Source organism: Cavia porcellus, unplaced genomic scaffold, assembly GCF_034190915.1.
Source record: "Cavia porcellus strain 051 isolate PalLab524CR breed Dunkin Hartley unplaced genomic scaffold, mCavPor4.1 scaffold_10, whole genome shotgun sequence".
Taxonomy (NCBI): Eukaryota; Metazoa; Chordata; class Mammalia; order Rodentia; family Caviidae; genus Cavia; species Cavia porcellus.
In genome coordinates, this window is record NW_026947493.1 from 30,536,453 (window position 1) to 30,562,788 (window position 26,336).

A 26,336-nucleotide genomic window follows, 5' to 3' on the forward strand; every position below is an offset into this window, starting at 1 on the left:
CAGGAGAGCTGTGCATCTGGATTGCTGTGAAATAAGAGGTAGAAAAAAGAAAGGCACAAAGGAACAACTGAGTCCCATCCCCAGCCTAACTGCCAGCTGAAAGCAATCCCATAAATGCAGAGAAAAAGCAAATAATCTATGGTTTAATGATAGGAAAACAACTCAATGTTGTTGTAAGCCTCTGTGCTTTGGGGAGATTTATCATGTAGCGGTATGTAACCGATACAGGAATTTGAAGGCAGTCAGTGGCTCTCTTGGGTGGAGAAGGTCTGAGATAATCTCTAGCGATTGGTACTGGACATCAGCTGATGAGCCTTTTTCTTTACCACATTTCTCTTATTCTCCAGTACGTTGGACTTTATCATAGTGTACTATGTAGAGGTTCTGAAAGAGTAAATTCATACATTGCAAGGTTTTGTAAGGCTTCACCATACAAATGTACATAGTGACAGTTCTTCCATCAAACCAAGTATGGGAAGAACCCAGATTCAAGGGAAGGGGAAATAGACTGCATCTATCTATAGGAGCAGGGAGGAAGTCACACTGCAATGGGATGTGTAGGATGGAAAGGGTTTTTGTGGTCCTAACTGCAAATAAACACTCATGCCAGTTTGTCTGGTAGAAAGATCCCATTGATTTTCTTTCTTCCACTGAATGTGTTCTGAGTGAGCTGTGTGTCAGCAGGAGGATAGCATGGGCCTTGGCACTCTGGAAGACCACTTTAAGGTAACTAAGGTATACTAAGGTATACTAAGGTATACTAAGGAACAGAGGAGGATCCATTTTAGGCTGGCGGTGGTCATGGAGAAGCAGAGCATTGCCAAGTTACCTATCATCTGCCATGATATAAATTATGTTGTAAGAAAATTGATGATTCCCAATAGTTATGCTGCCCAGCAAGCAGAGGGAGTCAGTGCACCTGATAACCTGGCCCATGGCTGTGGACTGCATTACCTAATCTTCTGCAGTAGTCGGCAACTGAGCAACATGAAAGTCACCTCTAAGAAACTCAAATTGAGATCGGAAAAGGGCCAGACTATGGGCTTTGCAACCCTCCTGACTTCTTCTGGCTTGACCCCTGGCAAGCGGAATTCTCTTATTCCTGGAGCTCCGCCGGGATGAGGGCACACTTAGTAAGAAGTGCAGAAGCCTCTCACTGTGGAGTTGTGTGGTTTACCCACTTTCTTCACCCAAGACTAAGTGTTTCTTAGGCTGCTGGCAGTTTTATACATGATCTTCATGTTTCATGCATCTTCTGGTTGTTTTCTGTGAAAAGAGACTGTGAATACAGGGCATCTCTTTAATACGTAACTAGGTAGAGGCTGAGACATGAAAGGTATTAAACATGCCATTTTAGCATTATCAGTAAATGAATAAGAACACATACATCAATGAAACATTGATTTTGATGATGGGAGGATTGCCTGACCACTTTTTTTGGCATTACTATTGAATTGCTAGGTCATTTTCAAGGACAGACTTTGGTCCAAATTTGGAGAAAGGGCTCTAATTTTAGAAAATGGAAATGTAAAACCAGATGAAAAGTTTATCTAATACCCTAGGACAGAGGTGGATCTGGCCTCCTCTCTGCTTGCACAGCATTCTATGATATTTTCTGTCAGGAGTGCTGGTGTCAGTGTTGTAATGATCTGGTCACAGCATAACAGGTGGGGGACATTACAGTGTGCACTCTTTAGGGGCACCAGCTCTGTCCCTATTGATCTTGGCATCCTGAGTCACAATACAAACCCTGACCTGAAAAGAAGGTCTAGTAGGGGATAGGTGGACCAGTAGCTTGTCACTCAACCTACTGGTTGAATTATTCTTCCACTTGTAAATCCAATTTAAATGTCATCTGCTGCTCTAAGAATTCTTTTTTTATTTTCCTATACTGTAAGGAATCTTCATCATTAACTGTTAAGACAGAAATTTTAACTACTTCCTTTCTCTTCCCTTAAAAATGTTATTACCAAGTAGATCTCTATACAGATTATAGGGAAAGAACAGATCTTATCTTGGTGATAGATTTTCATAGATTTTATACATGACAAATATGGAACAAAAATGCATGAAGTCAACTGACTAAAATGAGTTGTTCAAATCCAAGAGAAAGTAAGTTTTTATAGCCTATGTATAATACAGAATTTAGCAATTGACTAGACCTAAGAGCCTCCAAATTAAGTTATTGTTCATTTATGATATTCTCTTAGAACAATAGGCACATAAACAGTAGTAATGCAATCATAAAAACTATCTGTTCTTCTTCACAATTACTTTACTTTTCTCAATTGTTTGTCAGGACGACATGTAGCAATGAGACGTACCATCTTTAGCCAATGCTGTGTGCTCTTCTAAAGCTTATGCAACTATTCTGAGAATATAATTTCTTTTATACTGTCTGGGTCCTCTTACATGTTTACTGATTGTATGCTTGGTTTTTTCAATAAGCAATGACAGAAACTCCTATAGTTGTGTTGAACAGAAATAATTGTGATATGTTTATGTATTGTCAATACCATATGTTTTTTGATGTTATGATTAAGTCATCTAGAATCATTAAAATGGAGTACCTAGCTTTGGAATTTTTCTCACATCAAACATTGAGTCAAGTCAGACCTTAGCATAAGACAAGCAAAGTTGATAGACACTAAAAAAATTTTAAAATCAAAACAAAGATTTTTTGGATATCATTAATAGTATTAAATTTGTGCTAAATTCTGTTGTAGTCAGATCTATTTCATTCTCTGTCACAGGAACACAATTTTAAGCAAAATGTCCTTCCTTCTCTACCTAGTTGTGTAGTACAGCAGATAGAGATATTATTGAAAGCTAGCATGGCCATAATCTTGCCATGTTGGTGAAGTGAGGGCCAAAGGGCATATAAATTACATCAGGGAAAAGGAAGGTGGGGAAAGGTCCCTTTTAACACAAAAAGCAACTCAGAGGGAGTAACAGCTGGTGATGTTCTAAAAGGAAATGAAAGGAAATTCTTCATTTCTAACTGGCTCATTGACCCGTGATAATAAAGCATCCCTGTCGGAGAAGGATGATTATCTTTTTAAGTATCAGATGCCCCGTGGGTGATGACCTCCCTTCTCCTCTCTTGAAAAATAAACTCAGATTAAACAAACGTCTCTTTTCCTAGTTTACAGTTAATGTGAATTTCCTGATTATGAGCCACATTAATCAGTTTCCCTGCCTTTCTTTTCTACCTCTGTTAGGGCAGTCAGGCTTGCCCAGCTGAGCTTAGTGCACTTCCCCTTGGCACTGAGTTCCACCACCACCATGATGGGTTGAAGTGCTGGATACTCAGTGAGACCAGTGATTGCAGAGTTGTGGTTTTATTGGGCCCCCTTTGCTGCTTAGCTCTGGGATGATCATGATTTCTTAAAACAATGAGCAAAAATTAAACAAAGAAATAGAATAGTTAACAGTACTTTTTCTCCCACAAGTATTTGAAAACTAAAGAAACAATCCGTTTTAATGTATATAAGCATAGACAATCTCTGATGGTTTGACATCATGATTTTCAGCTTTACAAAGACTCAAATGTGTGCCCACATAATCATCCTGTTTTTCAGCTTCAGTGGAGTATTTAGAAAGTTATGATAGATATTCAACTTTTTATTTTAAAATACGTTCCGTACTGAATAATTTTGTCCAACTGTTCACTAATGTGAATGTTCTTGGTATGTTGAAGACAGACTGAGCTGATCCATGACTTTTGGTGACTTAGGTTTATGAAATGCATTCATGACTTGTATACTTTCAGCTTGCATTCCTGACTTACTGGTGTGCAACCCATCATAAATTGGGGAGTGTGAGTTTACATACATGGAGATATATACATGTATATATACTTATGCTATGAGTTCAAATATAAAAGGAACTGAAATGATATTTATGGCATACCAGTGACTACATACTAATTTGCTACAAATAAGTGACCAAACTTATATTCTTTTTGTATAGATATTGTTTGCTCCGACTGATACTGTAAGTATGTTGCCTTAACCTGCTTATAAAATGCCTCAAGACATTTTCCATTGTTTAAAGAGATACCTCTTTGCTGTGAGATTTACTTACAAATGTTTTCTTGGATTCTGAATAATCAGAATTTTTAGCCAGAATCTGTAACCCTTGTCATAAATTGCTTAAGCACATGGCAAATCTGTTATAGATGAATTGCAGTGAACATTTTCAAAACATCTGTATTCCTTTTAAACATAAAATCCACTGTTATCATATACTCACTATATATTTCTATTATTTTCCTAAAAAGTAAATGAAAATTTTAGTCATGATTTCCACCTAGATAAAACCTGGATATTCCACGTGCTTCTCCAGCTTAGTACCTCTGGCTCCCGGGGAGGACAGAGATTTAGAATGGGGTCAGGAGAGAATGGTCAGGTAGACACTGGCCCCTGCTATAATTATTTCAGTAAACACTGTGTTCACTCTGTACATTAATGTTCCTTTCCTGAAAAGAAAGCTCTTCACTTACTCAAGCTTCTCTGTCAGAGTGTAACTGTTTCCTTGGGGTTCATTGACGGTAAATACTCGTTTCCTCATTCCTTAGTGTTTGAGAGTTTAGGCCTCAGGTAAAAGGAATTCAGTTTGGTACCATCTGACACCCAAAGCAAGCAGAATGTTCCTTAACAGTCCTCCTACAGATGTCCTTGTGTGTCCTCTGCGGCCAGTGGAACGCTTTCGTGACCTGCGTCCTGAAGAAGTGGCTGATTTGTTCCAGGTGACTCAGAGAGTCGGGACAGTGGTGGAGAGACATTTCCAAGGGACCTCTCTCACCTTTTCCATGCAGGTAAGTGCGCAGATGGCCAGAATGATTTTTCTTCCTTCTTAAATCTTGGCTGTAGGTTCAGTATGCCCGATACTCATCAGGAAGACAGCTGTGACTTCTGCATTTACGTCATAGTAGAAAAAGATGTTACTTATCTAGGGGAGTTCTACTGTCTAGCAGCCCCAGAGGAACTGTCTTCAGCACTGTTTACAAAGCAAGTGGGAATCTAGCCATTGCATTTAGTGAGTACTAAGACATTCTAGGTCTAACGCTGGAACTGGGACTGGACAAGCCATTTTTCTTCCATGGCAAATTCATTTGGGTTACTGCGTGGACTGAGCCCTGCTTTATTCTCTTCAGGGAAGCGGCATATGCAGACTCTCTTGAGTCTTGCTCTCATGGGGACCACCTTTTCCCTGTCTTTAAATCAAGCTACAGCAATTGATCATGGGTTGGTTCAAAGCTAGTTTGGGTGAGTGGGTATGGCTCACTCCCCTGTAATGAAGCCAGAATCCCAACCTCCAGAGAACTTTGGTAGAGTTTGGGCTAACACTTTTCAGGTTAGGAGCAGGGATTATTGATTTGTCATCAGCTAGGAGTTGAATAAATCAAGAGTAAGTTACCATGAACCTCTTCAGATCCTCTAGGGAAAGTTATGGGAGTATCAGTGCCATATAAGACTTGTAAGGCTCTGAAATACAATGACTCTGTATTGTATTTCCTCTGGAAGGAAATTTGTTGTTCCTAGGTGTGAGGATTTGTGCTCAGTCCTTTGGTTTAACTAATGTTTTCCACCCTTCCTCTTCTTTCAGCTGTCTCCTAAGCCTTCAAGAGACTACAAAAGAAAGTCAATGTCTTCAGGCCATTAAAGGCTCAGACTAAAATGGCCCATCTGGTTAAAACAAAGCTAAACAAAACAAATGACCCTTTTTATGTGTTGTATGTCAAACCTTTTAAGTCATTTTCAAGCAGATAGTTTAGTTCCAGATGGGTTTGTTAAGCTCCTATGCAGTCTGTCTTTCCCAAGAGAATTCATGAAGGCAAATGAATGAGAACCTCCGTCAGAGTTTTATGAAATACTAGAAGAAAATTCATGGGTAATGAAAACATCAGTGCTACTTATATAACATGATTCCCTAGAAAGTTAATTCCATGAATAGAACAACTGATTTGTATATAACACTCAGTATCCCTTAATATATACAGTATAGTGTTATCAAACTTTCTTCTACTAAAACCCAGTTATATGTGTGTGTAGATATATATATATATATATATATATATATATATGTAATATGACAATCATATTTATTCCTTCCCTCATATACCCTTACACAGATAAAACAACCAGACTTTAGTGAAACTATGTTTACCTATTCTATGCATTCTAAGTTTTTCGTCTTGTTAGAATATATTTATATGTTAGTATCATTTGCAACCTATTAAGTTTCTTATGATGTTAAATCTTCATTTTTTAGCATCAGTTGCAACCTATAAATTTGGTTCCTGACCACTGATGTGCTAGACCTTCTAGTGAGGAGAGCACTGATGTACACAGTTCTGCTTAAGCCTCACCACAGCAGGAGACGAGTTCTCACCCTATTGGTCAGGCTCATAGAGGAAGGCAGATTGGACCAAAGTCACAGAGTGGGAATTCTTGGGAAGATTTGGATGTAGAGATGTTTCTTATTCTGCTTTCCCCAACCAACTAAGCATCTGCTTTTGCTCTGTCTTATGACAGGGCAAATCCATTCATTTTCAACTAAAATAGTGTTTTGGTTGGGCTTCAGAGGCGAGGGGAGGGAAACAGGATTAGAAAAAGATCCACCCACAGTGAACACTCCCACTGTCTCACCAAGGTCAGAATAACTCGAGAGGACTCTTCCCACATGTCATACCCTATATTCTTGCTTAATGGGATGGTGGTTACAGCAGATTTCCTGAGTAGAGACTTACAGCAATCAGACATTAATTAAACCACCACGTCTGATTTAAAGATAGCCAAAAGATGTGATACTTCACCTCCCCAAACATTTTCAGCCTGCCTTTTAATGCAATTAAAACCATAGCTAAGAGCAAAGAGCATGAAAAGTAGCAAGGGGGTTGGCTTGCTGGATAATTTAGATCATTTTTATACATAACTTCTCACTCTCAGGCGGAAATGCAGAAGTGTCTGGTGCCACACATTGGAAATGAGTGGTCCCCAGGAGAATACTTTAAATTAACACACAATGAAGTTGGATCTAAATTATTAATAGGGGATATTTCTGAATAAGCAAGAGATACCCTTTTCTAGTCTTACCTCTGCCATGCTTTTTTTATTTTTTCTCCTAGGATGGCCCCGAAGCTGGACAGACTGTGAAGGTGAGTGCTTATTATGTGCATACAAATTAATAAGGGGCAATTATGAGAACTAATAAAAACTCACGGTGAGTCATTTGCAGCACATCGCTGTTTCATTATGTTGGCTTTGAGGTCAGATAGACCCTCAGTGCTAGAACCATAAATCCTGGCATTACAAATGATGCCAAACAATATGTTTCCCATTAGTTTACAAGACATAGACTTTTTGTAGTAAAATTATTACTGTGCAGATGACACAATGGAAACTAGATCAAGAAGTCCCAAAACGCAAACTGAAGTTGAAGAAGTTCCTGGAGGTGCTGCCCAGGACACAAAACTGGCTCTGTGTGAGTCTGTGTTGGTTCCTTGTTAAGCTTAGGGTGTCTTTGACACATCTTCAGTTCTTCTCACAGTTGACTTAGATTCTTTGTTCTCTTAAGGGCAGGGACAGAATATTGGGTGGCTGCGAGAGCCCGAGGTATCTGCCTCCCTGCCTTGCTGCCTTGTGTCTCACTGTTCTTCTCTCCACCCCTACAGTTACTCTTTTCTTCACTAAGTATTTAATAACCAAAATCCAAACCTAATGGAATCAGTGGTACTAAAAAAATGAGTTTTTAAGTGTGCTAGAGGAAAAAAGGAGGATTTATCAAACTAGTCTCTGACTCTGTAGTAAAAATAAGACTACAATTCTGGCTGATTCTGAAGCTGAGTTTCAGCCCCTTTCATACAAATGCAAATTCCAGAGTAGTTAGGTCCTACACATAAATCAAAAAAAGGCAATTTTTATTTCAGTGCTAGAAATAAAAGAGCAAGTTGGACTGTGATGCTAATGTGGTACTTAGTGAAATAACATTTTATGGTTTTAAGACTGTGAATAGACAGGGTATGTATGCTTGGTACCAGACAATGCCAAATGCACAGGATTCCTTTTTGATCTTAGTTTGTATGTGGCTTCAATGTTTAACACAGTTCTTGTGAGACTCAGGGTAGGATGTGTGCAAAGCATGTTTGAGAAGCAAATGTCTTAGAGGGACTGCCACCAAATGGACTACCATATTCTGTGTAATAGAAAAGGACTGGTTCCCTGATTGCTGAGACACAACAGTGGTGAGTTGGACAGAGGGGTTTCTCAGCTTTCCTCCATTCCACTGTCCACAGTGGCTTGGTATTCTTTCAAATATAAAAATACTGTGAGAGGATATAATACTTTTTTAGGAAATAGATTCTTGGAATACAAAACCCACATGCTTATGCCTAGTTACCAGAATTGTAAAACCTCAGTGTTGAAATGCAAATTCCAACCCCACTAGATTAGTTAGATGCTTTATTGCTATATCTAGTTGATGAAATTCCTTCAGCCATTGAAAGTGATGGCGTAGAGACCAAGATAGTAACACGGGAGAATGCACAAACCTTATGAAGCTGAATACACAGATTGATAACATACACACAGGAAGCATGCCTGAAATTTATACGAATGGATAGGTTATATGCTCTCAAAATTCTAAAGAGGGACATTTAAAATATTTGCTATGCAAGCAGGCTTGACTAGAGGCAGAAAGTAGACTACTGGGGGAAGAAGGCCTGGGAAGTGACTGCTAATAAGAACTGTTTCTTCACAGTGATAAAAATTGTGTGGAAGAAGATAGTGGTGATAGTTGTGCCACACTGTGTATATATTAAAACTCATTGCATTGTACTTTACAAGAAAAAATTTGTATTTTAAGTTATCTCTGAATTGAAGTAATAGTGTAAGACACATTTAAAGAAACAAATAAACATTGGGTCTAGCAGGGCTGTAAATTATGATTATAGAATCTTTCACTCCAATTATCTGGCCAAAACTTTTAATGTTTAGATTGGCTTTGGTGATGATGGAAAGGGTTTTATGGTTAACATATGGGGCTTACTTGTTTCCTGAGTGCAGTTTCTATCACCACTATTCATGTTTACCTTACACTGACTTTTTTACTTTATTTTTTAAATTTTAGTTTATGAGAACCCTTGTGCAGTGTAGAATGCTCACGTCCCTCATGTGCACATGGTGCCCTTGTACCTAATGCATCCCAATCCTTTCCCATCCCTGACCCCATCCCCGTCTCTCCTTCCCGCTTTGAGAACAGTCTATCTCTCTGCTTCCTATTAGCTATCTTTTATTTTGTTGTTTATTTTCTTTAAAATTGGCAGCTTCTGTTGTTTTGAGCATCTTTTAATTTTTGTTTCTGACTCGATTATGGAATTTATCCAGTATGCTTTATTGGGGCCTTGTTAAATCCTTTCTAGTGTATAATGACATAAAGGTAACCATCACACATATACATGTAGATGATGACGTTTTGGAAACTGTTTGTAAAGGCAAATTCATAGTTCTGGGGATATAGTCCAGGGGCATAAGCATCTGACCGGCAAGCAGGGCCCTCGGTTTGATTTCTGGTACCCAAAAAAATAGGCCAAATTCAGATAGATAGATAGATAGATAGATAGATAGATAGACAAATAGATAATATAATCTATTTTCGAAACTATGATTTTTTTTTTCCTGGTACCAGGGATCAAACTCACAACCTCACACTTGTCAGGCAAGCGCTTATGCTGCTGAGCTAAATCTCTGGCTCCTATGATTCTTTAAATTAACTTTGGTATTAGATAAGAGCAAAAAATGAATTCTCAGGATTTGGGGGATTCTGGAGATTGAACCCAAAGCTGCATCTCCCTTTATTTTTCATTTCATTGTGATATACTATATTTCTGAGTCACTAGATTTCGTAGACTGGGTTTGCATTTGACATTCTTCTGCTTCGGCCTTCCAGAGTGCTGGGATGATAGTCATGTGCCAGCACACATGTGCCAGCTCTCAGATTTTTAATCTGTTAATTTGGAACGTTGTGGGTGACACTTGGAAATCTTTTTACTAAGAAGATTCTTTGCTTAAACAATGAAAATTCTTTTACTCCATAAGTCTTTGCAGAATGTAGATGTTTAGGGCCTCTGTACGTCTTGCTGATAAAACAGCGAATGATGATGACCACATGAGCATGGCTCCTGCTAGCCAATGCTACAGTCAGTGGCCCCTCCAGGGGGTCCGGGGGCATCTGTACTATTCACCTGTCCCATGCTGCCAACCGCAGTGCAAGGCTGAGCACTTATACTTTGAAGCAGGGTTTGACAGCCCGCTGTGGATAGTGCAGGGCTGTTCTCTTCACCTTCCCCACTGGGTGTGCCTTGCAGTGTTTGCTTGGTGCCTGGGCTCTGCTTTGTCTCCCTCTAGGTAGTAACAGCAATAAGCCTAGTAATGGTCTTTCCAGCTGTTGTTCCTGTAATGAGGGGTGCACTGTTAAGGTAGCCCCTTGAACATGATGCCATTTCTGGCTTTTTGTTTCACAGGCTTTTAATTCTGCTCTGCAGGGACAAGACTGGTCTGGCTTATTCAGTCAGGCACTAACAGCAGGAAAAGGGGAAAATAGAGGTAAAAGAGCGACTTCTTATTCCACTAATTGATTGGCTGTCCCTTTTGGGTTTAACAGTGGTAGAACGTTGCCATCCTCCCTCCGTGATGACTGAATGAATAGTACAGACTTGAGGAACACCTTCATGCCATCCACAAAGCTCTGCACAGCGACCTTCCTTTTCTCCCACCCGATGCAGCCCAGCTAAACCTCCTACTCTGTTCCTCTCTCCTTTATTTAATTTCTGTCAATGCATTTTTCCCTGTTTTCATGTTGGTTTATGTGCCTTTATCTCTTTTATTCTTTAGTCCCCTAACATGTAAACTTCCTAGGGACCTAATTTTGTGGTTGCATCTGGTGGGTCCCAGAACTTGCTATCCCAAAATATGGCAGTTGGGCCTCCTGGTATTTTGAATTGGAGGAAATTAAGAAAATTATGGAAACAGGATGCTCACTCTCTGGTTTTATCCCCACTCCTCTCCTGAAGAAGGCCTTGAAAGTGTTATCTGACCTGCTCCTTACCCTAAAAGCAGGTGATAAGACACTCATTCCAAAATAGCTGTCTGCCTTATGCTTAAAGGCTATGACAACTCTGAGCAAACAGGCTTTACCAGATTCTCCCAGTTTATTGCCTTTGGATCATGCTCCTCTGTGCCCTGGTCACATTTTCATCTGACTGTCCATAAAAATGTAGTTTTCTTATTACTTGAATCTTCTTTCCTGAAGCCTCTTGCATCATGTGAAACTCAAATTTGTTACAGTTCTCTCTTGTTAATCTATACTTTTTATAGGATTTAGCTATGAACCTAATGATGGGCAAAGAAAAGGTATTTCCCTTTCTACCCTACACTTCTATAGCTGTTTTCTTTGGGGAGAAGAATACAAAAAATAGGATTTTGCTTGATGTAGCAAATCTTTATGTTTCTAACATAAAATATTAGCTGATACACGTTTGTTTCCCTGTGAACTGTTGGTGTTATTTCCTGAAATTTCTATCAAATGTCTCTTCTATTCCTGGTATCACTGACAAAGACCAAAATTTCCACCACTCACATTCCCACATCATAATCCAAAAGTGTAATTCAAGCAAACCAAATCCTTAAGGCACTCTCACCCCTTTAAAGGCATAGTGCTTGATAAGTATAACATAAACTATCTTTTAGGGCCATTACTGTGCACATCTTTGGGTGGGAGGATGTTTTAGGTATATTAAAGAGAGAGATTTATGCTACCCAAATAATATGTAATCATGTAAGAACTGATAACAGAACATAGTTGCTTACAGTCTTCTATGTTTATGGTGCTTGAATGCCTTACCTAGGAATGTAACTTTATGGTATCGATGCAGTGGGAAGTATCTCTTAATTACTATTGAAATATTAGCAACTATTATTTAGATTGCTCTAGAAAACAAAAAAGTGTGATTTAAAAAAAAATTTAAAGCGTCTGTTCACTGAGAAGGTTTTATGGCCCTACATCAGATCTTTCATGTGACATAGAGATTTGACTAGTTTTTAACTTTATGAACACAGTGGATTTTATCTTTAATGTAGTCTAATAGTTAACACACTTTGGCAACAGTCAAAAGTTCTGTTGCAATAATAGCGCTGTAACTAACTGTGCCAACATGAATCAGCCCTTTAGCCTCGAAGACATCTATTCCTCATTTCTCCAGTGGGGAGACCCATCTTATCCTGCTGAGAATAAACTGACTACCACTGCCAGTGGGTGTGTGGAGCAGAATTTGGCCAAGATTTAGACACATGCGTGGAATCTGGAACCAGACTGGTTCCGTCCAAATCCCAGCCCCACCATACATAATCCCTGGGACCTTTCGTATGTTTCTCAATATCAATCTTAGGTTTTAATTACCTCGTCTGCAAAATAAGTGCACCCAGCATTCATAGTGTTTGTGGCCCTGCTGAGTTCATTTAATTAACATACACTGAAGTTTCTCACTATTAATTATTGCCTTCTAACTTAAGATTTTGAGAAAACTTTTCTCTGATCATATGATTCAAACTGTTTGAAAATCTCCTTTGAACTTTTATAAAAATGACCACTTGAATGTTCAAAATTCTGCCTTTTTACTTGGGGAAACATATTGACCCCTTCTATCCTGATAAATTAGCCTCTGCTCTCCGCCTAGGTGCTAATGAATAAGTCACGGCCATGATCAACAAGTGACCTTCACAATTACCTGAAGTAGGCTTTCAGTGTACACAAACTTCCTGCTCCTGTGCTGGATCAGTAGAGCTGACATGGGTTCCAGGACTCTATTTGCACAGATGCTGCAGAGATTCTGATGCACGCTACAGCCCATTGCAAAACTGCTCACAAATGGGGGCCAGAATAAACTGGTGTAGGGGAGTCCTTATGCAATTACCGCCCATACCCAAACCAACTGCTAAAAGAGATGTGGTATATCCAGAAAGAAACAGACATCTTCAGAATGAAAAGGACCTTGTTATTTATTATTTTCATCTGGAAAGAAATTTCAAGACAGCTTAAATTTGCCCAGGGATTTTTATCGTTTGATTAAAGCCAGAATGAACAGTGCCATGCCTCTGTTTATACTTAATGCATGTATTTACTGCCGGAAGAATTAGTATCTTCAGGACGCAGTAGCTTTTATCTTGTAGAATTGCCTTATAATTTGCATCTGTTCCCAGAGTAAATACAATTTGACTGAGTTCTGTAAACCAAAAACAATTGTGGTTCTCAGGGCTGGGTGTGGGAATACACATGAGAGTAGAGGCTTTGAGGGTGCTGAGGCTCCAGAACCTTCTGTCTTATAAATGCCCCAGATGCTTCATGCCCTTCCTGATTTAAGGGCAAAACCCTTGCATCCTGGTTCTCCTGGCAAGAGAGAGGACCAGAAACCTGCCTGTTGCCTTGGGAAATTTCTTCTCTCTCCTACTAAACCTGCAAGCTCTTGCTAAGTAGGTATCACAACACTGAAAATTTTCATTTTTAATTAGTTAACTTTGTTTTATATGATGCTCGTTGAGTCAAAGCACTTAAGAAAAATTAAGCAAGCTCCCCAGTATTTCCATGTTGTCCTTTTTTTTTCCCCCAAATCACTGGCAGCGAAGGCAGGTGGTGGGGGGAGCAGATCCTGAAGTAAGGATGTGAAATACAGGACAGTTAAAAGTAAACTAGGAAGAGGCAGGACTTCAGCCACACCGCGTGCTTCAGGGCCAGGGCTTCCACCTGCCCACTGCGTGACCCTGTGCAACCTTTGAGAGCCTACCATACATTCATAAATTTGTAAAATGAGTACCCTGATGGGATGCTACCTCCTCCTTTAAAAGGCTTCATATATATAGGTTTTTAAAACTGTGCCTGGTGTAGAAACATTTGCTATTAGCTTTATAATTTTAATTCTCACAATAATTCTCAAAGATGAATTTTTAGACTTTAATAGTTTATACTTAAGGAAACCAAAGCTCCTAGAAACAAAGATATATGCATAAAAGCATAAACCCGCCCCTTCCTTGTATTATGCAGTCAGCCTGTCCCTATGCCTGGCCAGTGCTCATGACCAAAAGTGCTCACAGAGAGAGCTGTGACTGAGAGAGGTTTCATAAACATTTTATTCAGCTTTCACATGAATTAACCTATATCCTCTTGCTATGCTTGTGATAACGCTGACTTCTATCTAAAACTATCTAGATGACTCTCCTTATTTGGCTTAATACACAGGTGAAGGTTGACTAACCTAATATTTCTCTATCACTGGTTATCAGTTTACAGCAGACTTACGTTTTAGATGCGTAATTTTTCATTAATGCTACCAAACAGATTCCCTCAGTAATTGGAGTCCCTGACATAAAGCAAAGTGGATATTTGTCTGTCTAATTTGTATTGTATTGAGGTTTTTTTTTTTTTTTACCAACTGTGTTTAGTACACCGTCATTTATATCTGAGACTTGGGTTTTATAATATAATAATAATCACTATGAATTCAGATGTACTGAGAAAGTCTAAGTATTTTATAGACCTTACAATACTACATAAATGTAAGATATTATTTAGAGGCTTCTTGCCTCTGTTGATGTAGTAATGAGACCAGTTACTCTCATTATTTTGCTATTGTATGTTAGATGTTCAATAAATAATCATTAAGTTACTCTCTTGCCATTTTGTTCTGTGTTTCCAGCCTAAGAAATAATGCACTGTATCAAATTCTTTAATTCCCCCATGTAATCAGCTCTTTCTGACTTTGTCTTAAACCTCTGACACCCAAATTATTTGACTCAGCATATCATTAGTTCTATAAAAACAGATAAACTAAACGGGCCCAGGTAATCACATGACAATCATTCAATACTTTTGGTCAAATGTAAGTGACCACTTTATTCCCAGGAGATGACCTGTTTGCTATAAATCATATCCCATCCTTTAATGCAGAATGGACAGTGAAAGCCCGTAAAATTATGTGTGTCATGGTAGAAATTGGGCAGTTCGACTGAGAAAGACCCAGATGTTATGAACTTTTACCTCAGGAATTATTAAAAGCAAGAAATGATAAAATATAAAAAAGCAGGTTGTTCTGAGGTATCTCTATAAATTTTGAAACATGGAGATAGGCACACAAGCTAGTGAGATTGCTTGTGGGTGAAGGTATTAGAAAAAGCATGTTATAGGATATGACAAGTCCTCAGGGGTCCTCTGACTCTGTAACATTTTATTTTTAAATTTGGTAAAGTATACCTTGTTGTTGATTATATTTTTTGTATTTTTAAATGCAATTCTTATTTGAAGTATAGTTTAAAAGAAAAAATATGCAGCTGTATATATAATTGTTGTTTCATAAGGCTCCATCTTGGGAGTTTTCCATTAACAAATGAGTATTATATTATTTTTGCTTTATTGTTTCTAGTACATAACTAGTTAACTCACACCTCCTGCCCACAATTGATGGTTACCCAGATTTATAAACTGCTGTTTTATTCATGTATATGAATATATTTTAATTCTTGGTCTAGATGACCTCAACTTGATTCTTACTCCTACATTCATCCTGAATTATTCAGTTCCTTTCAGGGGATTTTCTTAGACCTAAATGCCAAGGCTATTAATAAAATAATTCTCAAGACCCAAAAAGCACCTGGAAAAGTAAGGATTTCAAGGTTGAGCCTGGGTCAGGTGGAACCAGCTTAATGAATAATAGACATGCCAACTCATGGAACCTCAGGCTTGGGAGAGCTGGAATACTGGCATGCCTAACGATATTCCAGTGAAAAATACCAGGTTCCTAATGGCTCTTGGGCAAACAATGAGAAATTCTACACTGCCACCCTCATCCCTAGGGGAATTATGCCAGTGCTAGGAAAGGGTAAGTTTGAAATTTTAACTTCATGTGTCAGTCCTAAAACTGCCTAATAGCAAATTCGTTCTCTGGAGAACACCCTTGTCCACCAACATCAGGAAAATAGGTACATTTCTAAAAAGTTTCTGAATCAAATTACTCTTAGTCCTCAGGGGAAAAGGATAAAGAATAATGGGTAAAATCCTTGTCTCTTTCAGTGTAAAGATAATATTGTTGGATTTTGATAATGAAAGCTCCCATTTCCCCCCCTCAATAGTTTATTCCTTTAAATATGTTTTGCTTGCTTCCATATTGCATAAAAAACAGTATAGAATTATTTAAAATGTTGACCTCTTCTAAAGTGGTTTGAAAGAATAAACAGCATTGAGTGAACAAAGTAAACACACCAAATCTCCTTTCACTTCGTGGTATAATCCACTTATCCTAAAGTTCACATTCAAATCTCCCACTCTTGAGTCACACATCAGTACCTGTTCCTTGAAAAGATATTTCCTTATCATGCTCTATCCTTGTGCCTTGAAAAACAGAGGCTTTTACTTGTATTTCAAATAATCTATTGGTTGTAAATATTACAAACTCCCAGATTTAATCAGGTTACTGCAGGGCAATTTTGATGAAATATTCAATTGTAGAAGGAAAAATGTGATTCAAAGTTCAGTTCTGCTAACCAGTGCTCCTAGAATCTGGGGCCTAGATGAATCTCACTCTTGAGGAAGTGACTCAGAGAATGGAATAATTCAGAGAATCCCAGAAGGATAGCATTGTCTTTATAAATGCTACACACACATGTGCAAATACATATGCACATGCTTATACAATAGCCTAAAGTCTGTCTTTTGTATTGTGTAGATGAAAGGAGGAGCTCCTTCTGGCTTAAACAGCTTTCACCTGTGGTTGATGTTGAGCATTTCCTCACTAGCAGAGAAAAATGAGCATACTGCCTATGCATACATCCCTTTCTAGGATCCATTTGTTAATTTATTCTTCTAGAAACTACTATGTGCCGGTTAATGTCATGAGCCCTGAGAGATCAGGACAAATGAGAAATAGACTCTCTCTCCCTTTCCTTCTCTCTCTTTCCATTTCTTTCATTCTTTCTTTTCCTTCTCTCCTCCATCCTCCTCCTCCTTTTTTGTAATACTAGGGATTGTACTCATTTCCTTCACACTGAAATATATACTTGGTCTTTTCTATTTATGTTTTATTTCAAGAAGAACCTCACCAAGTTTTCCAGGCTGGGCTCAAGCTTCTTGGGTGTGCTAGTTATACCTATAATCCTAGCAGTTTGGAAGGCTGAGGCAAGATGATCAGATTTTTGCGGCCAGCCTGGACCACATAACCACTTAGCAAGATGCTGTCTCAAAATAAAAATAAAAAGATGCTTCATAGGTAACTCAGTGCAAAAGATCATGGGTTCAATCTCTAATGTGACCCCCAACCCCTGAAAAAAGGGACCGGTGGTACAGAGTTTGCCTAGGGTGCACAACACCATGGTTCAATACTTGGCACTAAAATAAAATAGTTGGCCAAAGGCTGGAAAATCACCCCTATTTCACAGGTGAGAAAATTGAGACCCAAGGAGGCTATGTAATTTGCTTGGGGATCCCAGTCAGGTCTTATTTTCTTGTATCCTATCTGTCCTTTAAAAAAAAAAAGTAGGTACAGAGGTACACACCTGTAATCCCAGCACTCAGGAGACTGAGCAGGAAGATTGTCATAAATTCAGAGCCAATCTAGGTTACATAATGAGTTCAGGCCAACCTACAATACATAACAAGGCACTATCCCAAAAAGCAGAAATGAAAAAGACACATGGCAGAATAATTTATGACATAGGCCCTATTTTTAATGATAGTCTTTCAAATAAATACCCTAAAGGAGGAAGACAGAGCAGGGTGTAGAGATTCTGCAGCACATCTTAGCCCAGTGGCTAGTGAGTGCCTGGCATGTGTTAGGTGCTTCCAGGCACCAGGACACAGTAGCAGATGAGGCCATCAAGAAACAACTCTCGGCCTAGTGGCTGTCCTCCCTAACCCAAATGAGTAAACAAAGCTTTGTAGCTGTAATTAGAAAGGCTATTACAAAGCATTATGAAAAGAGATGGGCATAGTCTCATTGTTAGGAGAAAATACCAGACACTCACAACTTAGTTTATTTTAACTCACAGTTCCAGGAGACTCAGTCCATAGTTGACTGTCTCCAAGGCAGTACCATCATGGTGGACAAGCACGGTGGAGTGTCAAGCATCAGAATACAGGAGAAGAATATTAGTGAGAAATGTATCCTTGCCCTCAATTCCCCAATACCTGCTGGTGACCTACCTTCTAGCAGCACCATTAAAAATAGGAGAGGATTACTCCATTGATACATACAGCACTGGTCCAATCACCAGGGATCTGATTGACTCTCCAGAAGTGCCTTAATGCAGTTGAATTGACAATTAGAATTAACTAGCTCGGCCAGTGTAGACCCTATGAGGTAGGTTCATCAAGAAAGGTGCATTGAAGAGAGAACCTCTACAAAGAAACCACAGACTCAGTCAAGTGTGAAAAAGACCATTCTGGGCAGCTTGAATAGTAATAGGAATCAATTTCCCACACTTTTGGGAAGGTACAGGGTATAGTAGGTATTTTGAGTGGAAAAAAAATGGAGGCCAGAGATAAGTTTGAAGAGGGGAGGAAGGAAACAGTAGTTTCAGACTTTGTACACTCCAGTAAGGAGTTTTACTTCCCTTTGAAGTGTGTTGGCTGTTTCAGTCATGTTCTGAAGGCAGATTATATCTCACACACATTGAAAATATCCTCATAATTGATTTGATCTTTCAGATTCCACTCTTACTTTGCCAGAACTTGAACAATTGGTATCTCATTTCTTTGATTGTTGCTATGGTGGTCCCTAGCATTCCTCATAAACTCCCCTGTTATTTAGCTAAGGAGTCAGAATAGCTTTGAACCTTTCTTTAAGTTCAGGTGCCAACATAGTTTGGTGAAATCCAGTGGTTGGAAACTTCTGTCTGTAAAGGACTGGGTAGTAAACATTTTAAGCTTTTGGGGCTTGATGGTCTCTGTCACCATTAAAAACCTGCCTTTATAGCATAAAAGCAGCCACACAATTTATGTAAATGAAATTTCATAAAACATGGATATGTTCCAATAAAACTTTATTTGTAAAAAGATAGTAGCCTAAATTTGGCATAAGTAATAATTGGTCCACTTCTGATCTAAGCCAATTCTCTGCCACAAAAGTTACATAATTAGTCCTTGTTTAAGGCCCTTAGAATGTAGGCTTAAATGACTACAGGGATCATGGTTCCATCTTCCTGGGTGGCTTGTGTGTATTGGCTGTGTGAAGGGACCTTTTTTCACTCCTGCTTGTGAGCAAGAAAGTGGATAACCTTGACAATTGCCGCAGCCATCTTAATGATCTCTAAACCAGGTTATCTCAGAATGAAGCAGATGCAGACCAGGAATAGAAATGACAGGACAAAGCTGGATCTTTGGTAACATCACTGGGGTGCTGAGTTCACTATCCTCGGAGCTTGAATTACAGTACCTCAAGACTTTTTACTTAGGGGATCCTATCAAGTCTATTGTTTGAGCCAAGCAGAGTTAACTTTTTAGGCCACTTCCAAGAGAAGATATGCTCAACTAGATCACGTGCTCTAAAATATTCAATTGGTGTTAATCCTTAATATGCTTAACTGGCAGTTTGAGCAAACAATTTCTAAAGTGCTTCTGCATATCTGCAGTCCTGATCAGACGCCAGTATGAATCTTTGAGTGAAAGTCTGCAAATCAATGGCCCTAGAAGAGCTTAACTTCCAATAGGCTTTCTTCGGTGCATGACCACACAGTAATTCTATTAACTTTAATGATGGTGGTGTTGCACAAAATGGGCCCTGTTAGTCTATTCTCCTCTTAGTTTTAGCACTAAATCTTACCCTGCAGCTAATTCTTCAGGGTAAAGCATGTGCACCAATGCCATTCATTTCTTGGCCTTTATTAATATATTCAAGACACTGTCTCTCCCAGGAAGGGAATACTAAGTGAGTACATTAAAAATGAATACTCTGTCTCATTGTGGACTGAGAGAAAACTCCAGAGTCAGGGACATCAATAGATTATTATTGATTATTATAAGATCCAATAACATCATAAATATGGCTCAAAACAATTACTGTGGCTACATTAGCAAATTATCAAATCCATAACTTGCATGGGAGCCTGGCCTCAGAGATTTAAATAAAATGCCAGAGGGAGGAAAGTTGTATTTTAGAATTGTGACAACCAGGGTTTAGATAGAGAAATTTATGATTTAATTTGCTCTGCAATCTAATTGAGAATAACTATTGGATTTCTAAAAAGTGAACTTTGATTAGGTTTAGGTGTCAGAAATAAACTGAAAATATGGGTCATTTATGCTTTTCTGAAAGACTACTGGGAGGAGGGAAGGAAGGTATTCATGGCAAGAATAACTTTCTTGTGTGACCTTCAACCCTTCTCTCTGTGTTCTTATTTTCTCTGTTCAAACAATTGGGTTATACCTGAGACTAGCTGGCTCTTCCCAGAGATTTGCTTTTTACTTTCTTCACCAAGTGTCAATTTTCCCCCATTTAGAAATAAATCAATTTGAAATGAAATTACCCAGAGCATTCATTTTTCACCACATTGTAAATGAGTCTCTTGAAAGAACAGAAGGTCCTCCCTTTTCAGCTCGGGCTTAATAAAATCCTTCTCTTAGAAGAAAGTGGCATGGAACTGTTTTCTCTGCTTCTCTAGGCTTTTCATCTTTAGTGGATCACTGGGCAGTATTTGCTCTGTGAAATGCGAATTGGCATGTTCATAGAGTCCTGTGCATATTTTCAGAAGATCTAACTTGAAGCCTCCTTAGTTTAACTTCCTAATCTACAGCAGTCAGACACCTGCCCATAGCAACGCCCATCAGACACTACAGCAGTCCATCTACAGTGGTGGCCTCAGCTGCGGGCCAGTGACAGTCATACCGATGGCTATTGTTTTAGGAATAGATTGGTTCATCCTTCCCATCACTTCAGAATACAGAAAAGCAGTTTTCACACAGATAAAGGAAATTTTGTAGTGATCTGTGTAAGACTGGCAAACTAATTTCTATAGGTAGCAAAACCTTGAAAACTCAGCTGAAAAATGATAAATTACTGCTAACTGTCCTAATTATCCCTTGACACTCTGTGTTGAAGCCTGACTAAATTTTGCTGAAACCTACAAATAGGGAAGAAATTTAAAGTTTAATAAATTATACATAGTACAAATGCTTTAAAAAGAAGAGACAACCGGAGGAAAAGTGCACATATTTATCACCCAGGAGTCTCCTGAGCCTTATAAAGACGCAGGGGTGAGGTAGGGGGCTGTGTCAGATTAATTGTAATTTTAATTGCAAACCTAATTGATTATATTCCGTGTGCTCATTAGGTTAAAAAAAGAGACTATGAGTCAGTTCCCAAGGTCATTACATTAATAAACATGGTAAGCATATCATTTCTTTAAATAGGTTTGTAAACATCACATTCTTCTCTGTAAGTATCATAACCTACACACTAGGTTTAAAGGAACACACAATAACTAAACTCATTCCTTTTTAGCGCAATCACCTTGTAATAACTCATCTTTTCTACTTTGTACAGATTTGGTCTTAGTGCAGTCAATGTTTGAATTCATATCTACTGCGATCATAGTAGGATCTTATTTTAACCAAGACTCTTATTTCACTTTTCAGTACTCCCAGTTAGAAAAATTTCTTTTTCTTTTTAATTTTCTCTCTTTCTTTTTTGCTTGTGAACCAACAGTCTGTATCTCTGAAATCATTGCCCTTTAGTCCTCTGTTAAATTTCTTGGGCAATCAGAATGACAGTTCCACTTCTTTATCCTAGAAGCTGTGTAGAACTTGAGAGAAACTGTATTGTTTTCTCCAGTAAAACTAACTGATCAATGCCTTTGACAAGATGTGATTGTTTTTCTCCTCCACTAAATTTGTTCCCCGCATGCTGGTGTTCTGCATTTAAACATATAGCCTAGAGTCACATGATATCAGGAGCAAATTATTACTGTGTTGAAATGTAGCCTCTCAATAAATGCTTATTGAAAATGTCGGAGGTTTTACCATTTACAAAGGCTCAGGGCTGGGCATCCTTGTTGCAAACAAAGTTTGTAGAAAATGAAATGATCATAAAGATCATGTTTGCATGTACTGGCACAGTGTGGATTTCATTGGTTTCTTATTGTTTAGAAAACTAATGAGATTAATTGGCAGTGCCAGAGTTTTACAAAGTCAGTATCATCAGGACCACTTGGTAAGTGACAGAATAACTCCTTGATCTCACTGTGGACAAATCCTAGCCATGGAATGAATTTGAGCTAATAATCTTAATTAAATGGTGATCTGTGTGAATGCTTTCCATACCTAGGGTGTTTTTGTAGCTTGTTCTCATACTTGAAACCTGCTAAGTGTTCCTGCTAATTATTTCCCTTCCAGAAGGCATACTAAGGGCATCCTGGGATCTTTGGATTCTTTGGAGGGTCACAATTTGAAGCATAAGGTTAATTAAAAACATCTAGGTCATTAAATTCTGAGTGTCAGGGGATCAGAGCATCATTCAAGTATTTGAAAGCTATGGAGTTATTCTATGGGAAAATTCACTATTTGCAAAATATTATGTCTCATTTCAAGGATCTCTTGCCCTGAGGAGTGTCTGTGGATTACTTGACTGGCTTTCCTGATTTGCTTTATTTTAGCTCAGTATTCAGAGGAAGATACTCAATTGATGGGGTAAATTGAGAGGAATGTAATAGAGAGCCATGTCCCTCTCAGCTAAGAGATTTTGTTTTGCAAAATGTTTCCTTTATTTATAGGAATTGCATGCTTTCAGGAGTAAAGTCTGACTTCATCCTCTCTCACCTGAGTGATTTTAAACAAATGGTTTAACTATCTTTGCCTTTGCTTCTTTGTCTATAAAGAAAGGGGGGTTAATATCCCTCCCTTCCATTAGAATGTTACACCAAGTTAGGGTAAGAATGCGAAATCTCTGCACAGAGCTTGGCTTGATGTATTTCATTCACTGATTACTTATGGAGAATCGGCTCGGAGGAAGGCAGTGAAGGAGGCCCATGTTATCCTTGCCCTTAAAAAGAGAATCACCCCTCTCTCTTTGTCATAATCTCCACAGCAGTTTTGGCTGTCACTCCTATGCGAAAGAAAAGGCTAATGACAAAGTCACAGGAGACTACTAGAGAAGAGTTAAGGTGGCTTTGGTTTATTTTCAGTCCTCCCACCATGCCCCAGGGGCCTGGAATCATTATTAATGTAAGCAGGTAGTTTCCTAGCAGGCAGACTAAGTGAATTAGTTTATCTAAGGCTGGAAATGGAGGTTTCCTGTGTGCTGTGAGGGACTGCGGGTGGAGTTAATGGTCTTCCCTCCAGAGGACACGTTAACTACAATGACCGGCGTCTAGGATGAGGAGCATATGTTCCCGCACCAAGGAGTCTTCTTAAAAAGTGGACAGTAGAATGATTAGAAGACCATTTCCATCATAGTCTGTCTAAGATTTTTATTCTGATGTGAAATACATAACACAATGCAAGGATTTTCTTAATCTCCACAGAGCAGAAGTGATGAGAAACCTAGCTCACCATTTCCAGAACACATTCTAGCCAGCTCGTACATTTTTACTTGATCTCTGTTGCCTTAGAAAACCAAATTTCAGTCTTAAGAATTAAATTTCAGTCTTAGAATAAAGACACTTAAGGACAGAAAGTTGGGAGTTCAGACTTGGTAGCTGCCTAGTATTGAGCTAAGGGAGTTAAATCTTAGGTTTAAGAGAGTTACACTGAAAGTTTAGTTAGAATTCAGTGTGAAGGTAAGTTTTAAACTTGGCGAATTTCTCTCTCTCTCTCTCTCTCTCTCTCTCTCTCTCTCTCTCTTTCTCTTTGGATTTCTCTTGGATATTTCTGTATCAGCTGCTGATCTGAGCTGTCCTAAACATGACTGTCACAAGGCAAGAACAGAGACAGGAGCGTTCAGGTTCAGATACAGCCAGGCTCTCACCGGGTGGGAAATTTCTCAGCAAAGCTGCAGATTGATGGCTGCTCGGTGCCACCTAGGAGGACATCCTACCTCCCCCTTCTCCACACACTGTAATCCCCACCACCACCTCCTCAGCCTGACCCACGAGAACATTTGTCAGGCAAACACTCTGCCATCTGCTGTGTAGCTGCTGCTTCCGGAACAGAACAGAAAACAGGTGTGATGTCAAAGTAACTTAGCGGGTAGACAAGTCAGGAAGGGTTTGGAAAATAGTTTGTGATATTCTGAGCTTTGTTTTATCCATCCTGGGCCCTTGCTCCTAGGCCTGAAGTGCCACAGCTTCTCAGTGCCTGCCCTGGGTAGCCAGTTTGGACGCTGGGCCTATAGCAAGTAGCTTGAGAGAAGGACACTGGAGTTTGAGAGAAGGACACTGGACACTGTCTTTTTCTTGCAGAGAGAGTCAGAAATGCTGGCTTGGATGTCTCTTGGGGTTGTCCTGCGTATGTGATGGGTTTGCAGTGGCTGACAGGTCAGGAGGCTGCACTGTGGAAGTGTAGGCAGTGTAGTCTTCAACTTGGTCTTTCAGATGGCTGGTGTTGCCACCTTGTTCCTCTTGTCAGGTGAGACCTGGGTTTCCTTTTTGTTTTTTTTTGTTTTTTTTTTTTTTCCTTTTCCTTTTAAACTCTAAGAAAGGGTTTTTTTCCCCCCAGAAATGATGGCTGCAAAACTTGTTCTGTGATAATGTGGCAATGCATTCTCATTGTTTCTCTGTGCATATGTAATGAGAACAGCAATTCCTTCTATGTACAAAGGATATGTTCCAAGATCCCTAGTAGAAGCCAGAAATCACAGAATCTAGAATATACAATACAATGTTTTTTTCACATGTATCTATGGTAAAATTTGAATTATAAATTAATCACAGTATGGGATTAGCAACAACAATAAAACAATTACATCTATACTAAAATAAGAGTTATATGCGACTTACAAATTAATTTTAGAACCTTCAGTTTAATGTTTTGAGACCACAGTTACTCAGATGTAACTGAACCACAGAAAATAAGGCTGTAGGAAGGGAGGAACTATGGTATGGTATAAATGAGTGAGCTTTTATTAAGGGAATCAGTGGTTACCTCATCTTTCAGTCAGTGTAGTGAGCATGTATTTGTATTAAACGTAATGCTTGTGTTTGTTCAGTAATTTACAGTTTATAAAATGCCTGATGTCACATGCTTTATCTTGGTAGTTGGAGCAGGATAGCATACAGAGAAAGGATTCAGAATCAGAATGGCAGGGTGCAGGCCTTACGTCTTTGCTAGCTGTGTCACCAAGTAGTTTAGCAGGTTTGAACTTTAGTTTCCTCATCTGTTAAAGGGAGATACTGATAGTGATTGACTTCATAGAGTTGTTACAGGAATCATGAGAGTTAGGGGAATGTTGGACTTAGCCCAGTACCTCACAGGTAGTGTGCCTCAGTGAGTGCCAGATATTATCAGTTACTTTTTAAAGCTACTAATATCATTATTAATTTCTTCCCAGTATTGTGAGAAACAGATATGGTGCTAAGGATTTTATCATTTTAAAGATAGCAGGTTCAGAAGGAAGAAGTGACTTGCTTGAGAGCTAGAGTCCAGTAAGTAGCAGAACAGAGCCCCGAGCTGGGCAGGTTAGTGCACACTTGTAATCCTAGCACTTAGGAAACTGAGGCAGGAGATTCATCATGAGTTTAAAGTCAGCCTGGGCTACGTAGCAAGACTCAAGTGAAAAGAAGAAGGAGGAAGAAGAGGAAGAGGAGATAAACGAGAAGGGTAAGAGGAAGAAGGAGAAGAGGAAGAGGAAGAAGAAGAAGGGGAGGAGAAAGAGGAAGAAGAAGAAGGAGAAGATGAAGGAGAACTGAACAGGAGGAAATTCAATGAAATCCATTGGTTTCAATACCTTTACCTCATAAAGATATCCTAATAAGTTCACCTACCACTAACAACTTTTAGATCATAACATTTATTTACCAGCTGCAGAGGAGAATGGTTCTGAAATCTTTCAAAAGGAATTCTTCCAGAATTTTGTTACCTGGTAAAGTAGAAAGGAGTCCTGCGTTCCCCTGTTCTCAGGCTGATCCTCTTAAATCAAAAGTGCATTCCATGCTCTAATTAATAACTGTTTCAGAACATTCATATTACTGTTTAAATGTAGTTCATAGACAACCAGTTTTATATTTAAACCAATTGTGAACTGCTAGCCTAAAAGAAATGAGATGAGCACCACCAAACAGGAGTGATTATCTGCTTTGCTGGGTCTTCTTAGCTCCAGATGAAGAACTGTGTATATCTCAGGGCTTCTTTTCTGAGCATCTGGAATT

The 26,336-nt window shown here is 38.9% G+C and overlaps 1 protein-coding gene and 1 long non-coding RNA gene across 22 annotated transcripts in view; one reads left to right on the plus strand and one right to left on the minus strand.

The window, feature by feature from the left end:
* Positions 1 to 26,336, plus strand: part of Fhit (fragile histidine triad diadenosine triphosphatase) — a 1,402,288-nt gene that overhangs the window by 1,138,811 nt on the left and 237,141 nt on the right. For 16 of the 18 annotated variants that reach the window (XM_013144142.3, XM_013144139.3, XM_063257178.1 and 13 more), the window contains 2 exons: positions 4,674 to 4,819; positions 7,133 to 7,162. In XM_013144142.3, the coding sequence (XP_012999596.1) occupies positions 4,674 to 4,819; positions 7,133 to 7,162 (176 nt within the window). Of the gene's footprint in view, positions 1 to 3,972; positions 3,997 to 4,662; positions 4,820 to 7,132; positions 7,163 to 10,525; positions 10,608 to 26,336 lie in introns of all 18 variants that reach the window. The other 2 variants (XM_063257177.1, XM_063257164.1) reach the window with 2 other exon arrangements.
* Positions 1 to 26,336, minus strand: part of LOC134477863 (uncharacterized) — a 147,640-nt gene that overhangs the window by 51,717 nt on the left and 69,587 nt on the right. The gene's annotated exons all lie outside the window — the stretch shown is intronic.